The 10087-nt window shown below is 43.9% G+C and overlaps 1 protein-coding gene across 1 annotated transcript; it reads left to right on the top strand.

The window, feature by feature from the left end:
• Window positions 1-321: 321 nt before the first annotated feature.
• On the top strand, window positions 322-8381 carry LOC143809263 (actin-associated protein FAM107A-like). Its single transcript, XM_077292370.1, has 3 exons — window positions 322-425; window positions 947-1088; window positions 7961-8381. The coding sequence occupies exons 1-3, from the start codon at window positions 325-327 to the stop codon at window positions 8069-8071; spliced, it is 354 nt and encodes a 117-aa protein (XP_077148485.1). The 5' UTR covers window positions 322-324; the 3' UTR covers window positions 8072-8381.
• The last annotated feature ends 1706 nt before the right edge of the window (window positions 8382-10087 follow it).

Below are 10087 nucleotides of genomic sequence, written 5' to 3'. Positions count from 1 at the left end.
AGAGCTTGTGGTGTCTATATCGGCAGGATATCCCAAGAATTATGGATGTGGGCTAAATGCCAAGTCTTGTCTTCCTTGCGTATGCCCTTTGGTATTGGAACCAGTCTACCAGTTCTGAAAAAAGGTGGGTGACACTACCAGTTTTACCATATAAGTAGATAGCCTGACCTGCGACTCACAGGACTTGGACTCCTTCCAACAAAAACTACTACAAAAAGTTTTTTTTTCCCCCTGTATAGTCCCAGCTTAGTATAATGGTTGGGACCCCCAGTTTTGGTGACTTTTATTCTTATAGCTTCAGGGAAAGAAGGGTGTCGGGACTCCATGCTGCCCAAAATCCTTACTCCCTACAAACCTGACAACCCCATGAAATCCTCACGAACCCACCAGGAGCTGCACAGAGAACTACTGGTCACATACAAGAAGTAAGTGAACCTACCTAGACGTAGGCAGCAATCCCAGTAGTAAAGACGTCAAGATTTGTGCAAGGTAAGGAGGCTTATTCACCGTGCAATGCTCCTCTGGGAAATTAAAGATTTATTTATATTTATTTATATTTATTTAATTTCCCAGAGGAGCATTGCACGGCGAATAAGCCTCCTTACCTTGACAAGCCAGCTGGTATGTCTTTCTCCATAAGGAGAAACGTTACCCCTTAGACCCCAGTCCAGAGCCTCTCACCTAGCCAAATCAGTTCTCATGCTTCGCACTGACGAGGGCCAACAGCCCGAAACACCGTGTCTGAATTGAGATACTGATTTGGCTTTTATCCTAAGTCATATTGCACGACTCGTTAAAGGGTTGATTGTGACTTGTAGGATCGCTACTTCCAACAGGTGGCGCTATAGAGTTAAGTCCTCTTTTTCTCAGAAGAGGCAATTTGCAAGATTTGTGCAATCAGACTTCTCCAGGGGTCAAGTAGTTTGGTCTGTTTCTGTGCATGCAGGGGTTTGGTCCTCCATAGTAAGCCCGAACTACTGCGCGTTTTGGAGAAGAGAAGATCTCAGAGGGAGGAAGGTCAGGACACAAAGAACCCTCACTGCCCCCTTCAACAAGAACTGCACAAATGGCAGCAGCGAAGAGAAGAGGTATGTCTACAAACATCTCATGGAGGTTGTAACAGACCCCAGTAAATAGATCTCACATCTCCCGCTTCTTTATCATTTTTCTTATTCTTTTAATCAAGTAATTTTTTGTTAAAGTTTTCAAATAAATCAAATACAGACAAAAATAACTAAAATAATTCCCCCAACAACATGAACATATCTTTTATTCCACGCTCATACCTCCAAACCAAAGCTTTGGTCAATCATACCTCCTCACCTCAACTCTCATCATACCTCCTCACCTCAACTCTCATCATACCTCCTCGCCTCAACTCTCATCATACCTCCTCGCCTCAACTCTCATCATACCTCCTAAATTCAACTTTCATGATTCCTAACCTCAACTCTCATGATTTCTCCTAACCTCAACTCTCAGCATACATACTAACCTGATCTCTGATCATTCCTCCTAACCTCAACTCTGATCATACATACTAACCTCAACTCTCATCATACCTTCTAACCTCAACTCTCATCATACCTCCTCACCTCAACTCTCATCATACCTCCTCGCCTCAACTCTCATCATACCTCCTAACCTCAACTCTCATCATACCTCCTCACCTTAACTCTCATCATACCTCCTCGCCTCAACTCTCATCATACCTCCTCGCCTCAACTCTCATCATACCTCCTCACCTTAACTCTCATCATACCTCCTCACCTTAACTCTCATCATACCTCCTCACCTTAACTCTCATCATACCTCCTCGCCTCAACTCTCATCATACCTCCTCACCTCAACTCTCATGATTCCTCCTAACCTCAACTCTCATCATACATACTAACCTCATCTCTGATCATTTCTCCTAACCTCAACTCTGATCATACATACTAACCTCAACTCTCATCATACCTTCTAACCTCAACTCTCATCATACCTCCTCGTCTCAACTCTCATCATACCTCCTCACCTCTCATCATACCTCCTCACCTCAACTCTCATCATACCTCCTCGCCTCAACTCTCATCATACCTCCTCGCCTCAACTCTCATCATTAGGGTTGAGCGAAACGGATCGTTCATTTTCATAAGTCGCCGACTTTTGGCAAAGTCGGCGTCTCATGAAACCCGACCCGATCCCTGTGTGGGGTCGGCCATGCGGTACGCGATCTTGGCGCCAAAGTCGCGTTTCGTATGATGCGTTTAGCACCATTTTTTCAGCCAATGAAGGAGTGTGGGCAGAGTGATGACATAGGGGTTAGGGGCGTGCACGGCTATCATCATTTTATCGCTTGTGCGCAGTAGGGATTTGCAATGTGTAACACGAGATTTTCTGTGCTGGGACGGAGGGGGGGGGGAGAGAGAGAGAGAAAAAAAAAATCCCCATTGACGTGCATAGGGTTTCGTGTTCCGGCCGATCCTCGACTTTTCGCAGTAATCGGCCGATTTCGCCCGACTCGACTTTTCAAAAAGTCGGGTTTCGCGAAACATGACTCGACCCTAAAAAAGTCAAAGTCGCTCAACCCTACTCATCATTCCTCTTCACCTCAACTCTCATCATACCTCCTCGCCTCAACTCTCATCATTCCTCCTAACCTCAACTCTCATCATACCTCCTACATTCAACTCTCATGATTCCTCCTTCATCATACATACTAACCTGATCTCTGATCATTTCTCCTAACCTCAACTCTGATCATACATACTAACCTCAACTCTCATCATACCTTCTAACCTCAACTCTCATCATACCTCCTCGTCTCAACTCTCATCATACCTCCTCACCTCTCATCATACCTCCTCACCTCAACTCTCATCATACCTCCTCGCCTCAACTCTCATCATACCTCCTCGCCTCAACTCTCATCATTCCTCTTCACCTCAACTCTCATACCTCCTCGCCTCAACTCTCATCATTCCTCCTAACCTCAACTCTCATCATACCTCCTACATTCAACTCTCATGATTCCTCCTAACCTCAACTCTCATCATTTCTCTTAACCTCAACTCTCATCATACATACTAACCTGATCTCTGATCATTTCTCCTAACCTCAACTCTGATCATACATACTAACCTCAACTCTCATCATACCTTCTAACCTCAACCCTCATCATACCTCCTCACCTCAACTCTCATCATACCTCCTTACCTCAACTCTCATCATACCTCCTCACCTCAACTCTCATCATACCTCCTCACCTCAACTCTCATCATTCCTCCTCACCTCAACTCTCATCATACCTCCTCGCCTCAACTCTCATCATACCTCCTCGCCTCAACTCTCATCATACCTCCTCACCTCAACTCTCATGATTCCTCCTAACCTCAACTCTCATCATTCCTCCTAACCTCAACTCTCATCATACATACTAACCTGATCTCTGATCATTCCTCCTAACCTCAACTCTGATCATACATACTAACCTCAACTCTCATCATACCTTCTAACCTCAACTCTCATCATACCTCCTCACCTCAACTCTCATCATACTTCCTCGCCTCAAATCTCATACCTCCTCACCTCAACTCTCATCATACCTCCTCGTCTCAACTCTCATCATACCTCCTCACCTCAACTCTCATCATTCCTCCTAACCTCAACTCTCATCATACCACCTAACCTCAACTCTCATCATACCTCCTAAATTCAACTCTCATGATTCCTCCTAACCTCAACTCTCATCATACCTCCTACATTCAACTCTCATGATTCCTCCTAACCTCAACTCTCATCATTTCTCTTAACCTCAACTCTCATCATACATACTAACCTGATCTCTGATCATTTCTCCTAACCTCAACTCTGATCATACATACTAACCTCAACTCTCATCATACCTTCTAACCTCAACTCTCATCATACCTCCTCGTCTCAACTCTCATCATACCTCTTCACCTCAACTCTCATCATTCCTCCTAACCTGAACTCTCATCATACCACCTAACCTCAACTCTCATCATACCTCCTAAATTCAACTCTCATGATTCCTCCTAACCTCAACTCTCATCATACCTCCTACATTCAACTCTCATGATTCCTCCTAACCTCAACTCTCATCATTTCTCTTAACCTCAACTCTCATCATACATACTAACCTGATCTCTGATCATTTCTCCTAACCTCAACTCTGATCATACATACTAACCTCAACTCTCATCATACCTTCTAACCTCAACTCTCATCATACCTCCTCACCTCAATTCTCATCATACCTCCTCACCTCAACTCTCATCATACCTCCTCACCTCAACTCTCATCATTCCTCCTCACCTCAACTCTCATCATTTCTCGTAACCTTTACTCTCATCATTCCTCCTAACCTCCACTCTCATCATTCCTCCTAACCTCCACTCTCATCATACCTCCTAACCTCAACTCTCATCATACCTCCTAAATTCAACTCTCATTATTCCTCCTAACCTCAACTCTCATCATAACTCAACTCTCATCATATCTCCTAAATTCAACTCTCATGATTCCTCCTAACCTCAACTCATGATTTCTCCTAACCTCAACTCTCATCATTTCTCCTAACCTCAACTCTCATCATTTCTCCTAACCTCAACTCTCATCATTTCTCCTAACCTCAACGCTCATCATTCCATCTAACCTCTGCTCTCATCATTCCTCCTAACCTCAACTCTCATCATACCTCAACTCTCATGATTCTTCCTAACCTCAACTCTGGTCATACATACTAACCTCAACTCTCATCATACCTTCTAACCTCAACTCTCATGATTCCTCCTAACCTCAACTCTCATGATTTCTCCTAACCTCAACTCTCATCATTCCTCCTAACCTCAACTCTCATCATACCTCAACTCTCATCATTCTTCCTAACCTCAACTCTGATCATACCTCCTAAATTCAACTCTCATGATTCCTCCTAACCTCAACTCTCATCATTCCTCCTCACCTCAACTCTCATCATTTCTCCTAACCTTTACTCTCATCATTCCTCCTAACCTCCACTCTCATCATTCCTCCTAACCTCCACTCTCATCATACCTCCTAACCTCAACTCTCATCATACCTCAACTCTCATCATTCTTCCTAACCTCAACTCTGATCATACATACTAACCTCAACTCTCATCATACCTTCTAACCTCAACTCTCATCATTCCTCCTAACCTCAACTTTCATCTTACCTTTTAACCTGAACACTCATCATACATACTAAACTCTCCTCTTACCTACAAATCTCAACTTTCATCATACCACCTGTAAGATAGCGCTCACTATCTGTGTTGGGGAACACTCACTTGGCAGCGGATTAACATAGTCAGGCACGGGTTTTCTCTTTAACAGTCCATGTGGTTTATTATGAAGTCATAAGCCACAGAAATATGAACAACAAGCAAACAGTCTTTACATCAATCTTCACATCATAGTATACGGCTTTGAAATGCGGTCACTAAACTGTGTCCAGTTATCGTGGGGGAACGCATGCTGTTGTGAATTAGACTTTTTGGCTCCCTCTTGTGGTCACTAGTGGTATGACTCTGGGATTGTCTTTTTTCTGTTTGGCACTCACCTGGGTCGTTAGTCCAGGGGTGTCGCTATATTAACTTCCTGGATCCTTAGTCCAGTGCCTGGCATCGTTGTAATCAGATCCTTCTGTTGCTCCTGTCTGCTGGTCCTGGCTCTTGCAAAATTAAGCTAAGTCTTGCTTCTTTGTTTTTTGAGTTACTTGCTTTGCTACTATTTTTGTCCAGCTTGTACTAAATGTGATTTCTGACCTTGCTGGAAGCTCTAGGGGGCTGGTGTTCTCCCCCCCGGCCGTTAGACGGTTCGGGGGTTCTTGAATATCCAGCGTGGATATTTTAATAGGGTTTTTGCTGACCATATAAGTCATCTTACTATATTCTGCTATTAGCTAGTGGGCCTCTCTTTGCTAAATACCTAGCTCATTCTTATGTTTGTCTTTTCCTCTTACCTCACCGTTATTATTTGTTGGGGGCTTGTATCCAACTTTTGGGGTCTTTTCTCTGGAGGCAAGAAAGGTCTTTCTTTTCCCTTCTAGGGTTAGTTAGTTCTCCGGCTGGCGCGAGACGTCTAGAACCAACGTAGGCACGTTCCCCGGCTGCTGCTATTTGTGGTGCTAGGATTAGATATATGGTCAGCTCAGTTACCACTGCCCTATGAGCTGTTTTTTTGTGTTTGCAGACTTGGTATTTATTCCTGAGACCCTCTGCCATTGGGGTCATAACAGCATGCCATACGGTTCATTAATGTCCATGGAGCACAACAGGCACCAACATACGACATTACGGTTGCAGTCTCTAATCATGCTGGACCTTTATCCGTCCAGTTTCCACGGGTGACTGCACAGTTCCCCATATGCTGGGTTACCCTCCAGGAGCTCCTGCTCCACACGCTGACTCCTGTCAGTACTCTCTCTCTCAGGGAAGCTGCCGAACTGGGATCACCATCCCCGGCAATGCCTTGCTCACCAGGCTGTTGTGAACTATATTTCTTGGCTCCCTCTTGTGGTCACTAGCGGTATTACACTTGGATCATCTTTCTCCAGGTTGGTACCCACCTGGTTCGTTAGGCCTTGGGTGTTCCTATTTAGACTTCCTGGAAACTCAGTCTAGTGCCTGGAAACGATGTAGTCAGTCTATGTCTGTTTGCTCCTGACTCCTGGTCTCCTGTTCTTTGCAAGATAAGCTAAGTCCTGCTTTCTTATTTTTGTTTATTCGCTTTGCTTCTATTTTGTTCCAGCTTGTTCATAATGTGATTCCTGATTTTTGCTGGAAGCTCTAGGGGGCTGATATTCTCCCCCCACACCGTTAGTCGGTGCGGGGGTTCTTGGATTTTCAGCGTGGATATTTTTGTAGGGTTTTTGCTGACCGTATAAGTCTCCTTCCTATTTTCTGCTATTAATTAGTGGGCCTCTCTTTGCTAAATCTAGTTCATTCTTACGTTTGTCTTTTCTTCTTACCTCACCGTTATTATTTGTTGGGGGCTTGTATTATAACTTTGGGGTCCTTTCTCTTGAGGCAAGTGAGGTCTTATTTTCTCTGAAAGGGTTAGTTAGTTCTCCGGCTGGTGCGAGACGTCTAGAATCAACGTAGGTACGTTCCCCGGCTACTTCTAGTTGTGCTAGGATTAGATATACGGTCAGCCAAGTTACCACCTCCCTATGAGCTGGTTTTTGTGTTTGCGGACTTAGCTGAAACTTCTAAGATCCTCTACCACTAGGATCATAACACCAGGCCACCTGACAGTCCAGATCCTCAGACGGACTGTAGCTTCCCCAAACGCAGTGCCATCACGGACTCTGAACACGCGTCCTCTCTGTGCTCTATTCAGGACGTCCATCCCCATCTGGGACCGTTCAACACACAGGCCCCCAGGTCCAAGGCCTCCCCCATGTGCTCTTCAGGGATCTAGTCCTGCTCCCAGGACCTCCCAACACAGAGGCCCTCCAGGACCTGGCACACAGACCACTCAGGTCCATCCATCTTTTTTCCATGTGACCCACATGGTCACATTATATACTTGTAACCACTCCCATAGGTGGGAGGGGTGTGTGGCTAGTTCAACCATTACAATTACAGATATGCCTCCATGCATATCCCGTGGAGCACATGCAGCGCCCCCTAGCTGTAACAGGGTTCACTGCATCACACACCTCAACTCAAAACACTTCTCATCATACCGCCTATCCTCAGCTGTCACCATGCCTCTTAACTCCAACCTTTAACCTCAAACCTCCTCAATTTGGCTCTCATTATACCTTGTAATCCCAACTTTCATCCACTATCCTAGTCTCAATCTCCTTACGGCTCATCTTCCGAGCACTAATCATTCATTCTACCTCTTAACACTACAACTAGTATTAAAAAAGGTTAAATAAACACAAGCTTTGCTTTTTCTTTGGTCTCTTAACATTGTAGAGAGAACAGAAACCAAGTGAAGGTCCAGTTGTCCATGAGTTCCTCAGAGTAAGGGAAAACCTCCGGAAAGCCAACAGAGATGTTCAAAGTCCTCCACCACCTGTCAGCTGATCATCATCATCAGTCTTGGACCTATCCAACTTGACATTGACACTGTACATCTGGGAAGCTTTGCAAATGGTTTGATCCACCATATGTGGTCTGATGGTCATAACTAAGGGAAGAAACCAAGCCCAAGATAACCTATTTTATGTTTGGTTGCGGAAAGTGTAAAAGGCAGAGAATGTCACCCCACAATTATAAGGAGGTCAAGTGTGTAAGGTTTGAAAATGATAGGAATGAAAGATCTTGGTGTTCCAAAAACTAGAGAAGAAAAGAGTTTGCTCTTGGGTGGATCCTTTCGTTCAATGGGTGCAGCAGTATACTCTAGCGCACTGTGTTTGCTCATGGGTGGGCACTATTGATCAACTTGTGGAGCAATATCCACAAGTGCCCTCTGTATGCCAGAGATGTAAATTAGTAGCATAATTATTGGATCCTCATCCAAAGTTCCACAACACTACATAAAAGCCTTATAACTTCCAAATGCTTAACCGTCAGTCTTAACTTTAAAAATGTCTGGATGGCGGTCACTCTCTAAGGGTCCATAAGTGTTAAATATCCTGAAGTCTTAAGCCCTCCATACACATTAGTCTAGATATTGTAATATGTATAGGGGCCTTGAACAATTTATTGTAGGGAAAAATATCCATTTCCATTTCGGACTGCACATCCTATTGTCTCTCAGAGATAAACTGAAGCCATGCCTGTTGACGGCTCTCTCATAGAGAATACAGGGACACTTGGCTTTATATTCTTGTGTATTGAGTAGTCAGTCGAGAAAGCTGCCGTCTGAGCAATCATTTGGCCTAATATATATGTGGGGAGCTATAGGAGCCCATAACTCTGGAAGAAAAAGGGCCAAAATAGAAGAATTTATATCCAAGGATATCATCAGATACAGCAGCAGGAGATGTGTGGGATGATTTTGCTGCAGGCAGTGTACTGATTACTCATGTAATTATTTTACTGAAAAATAAACTTTATTCTGTGATATAAGCAGGTCATGTAAGCAAGTTCATAGATTCTTAACATATTACATTAGTACAATAAAACTGGGGTAAAAAAAAATTACTTATTCAATAAGCACAAAGTTCATACTTCTTATCTTTGACCTGCTGTACTTTTTTTTTTACTTTTAGGACATTTACATAAGTAAACCAGACTTTTCAAAATTAAAGTTTATCCTCTGTTGATTAAAAAAGTAAGGTTAAAAGGATGTTCTAATGTTTTATTTTCAGGAGCGCACCGCTGCCTGCCTTGGGTACAGTGAAGATTGACAGTTTGGGCAGCGGCATGATCATGCCGCTGGTCCGAACTAAGCACACCTTCGGTGGTCAGGCTAACTTCAGAATGCTGTTGGCAAGCTCTACAGCAAGGGTGGGAAACCTGTTTACTGCCAAGGGTCATTTGGAAATTTCTACCATTATTCAGGGGCCGCACAAAATTATCATCTTGGAAATTGGAAATTACCAGACTATATTCCGTCAAACATTTAAATAACTCACCCCTAATGCGATGGCTGGAGCTTCTTCTCTTTGGTGCGGCTTTAATATTAGATGTTATTGAGCATGTTGCTTCTAACAACTCCTTTCCCAGGCTTGCTTCGGGTCTGAAGCGCAGTCAACTCTTTTTATAGTGTATACACATCACATAGAAGATGCTGAAACTGCTGTATAACATCACATAGGAGACGCTGGAACTGCTATATAACATCACATAGGAGATGCTGGTACTGCTGTATAACATCACATACGAGACGCTGAGACTGCTGTAAATACATCACATAGGAGACACTGGGACTGCTTTATATACATCACATAGGAGACGCTGGGACTGCTGTATCACATTTGAGACGTTGGGACTGCTGTATAACATCACATAGGAGGTGCTGGGACTGCTGTATATATATCACATAGGAGACGCTGGGACTGCTGTATATACATCACATAGGAGACGCTGGGACTGCTGTATATACATCACATAGGAGACGCTGGGACTGCTGTACATACATCACATAGGAGACGC

The sequence above is a fragment of the Ranitomeya variabilis genome, chromosome 2 (assembly GCF_051348905.1).
Source record: "Ranitomeya variabilis isolate aRanVar5 chromosome 2, aRanVar5.hap1, whole genome shotgun sequence".
NCBI lineage: Eukaryota > Metazoa > Chordata > Amphibia > Anura > Dendrobatidae > Ranitomeya > Ranitomeya variabilis.
Note: the sequence above shows the minus strand (reverse complement) of the source record. Positions and strands in the feature narration are given on the sequence as shown.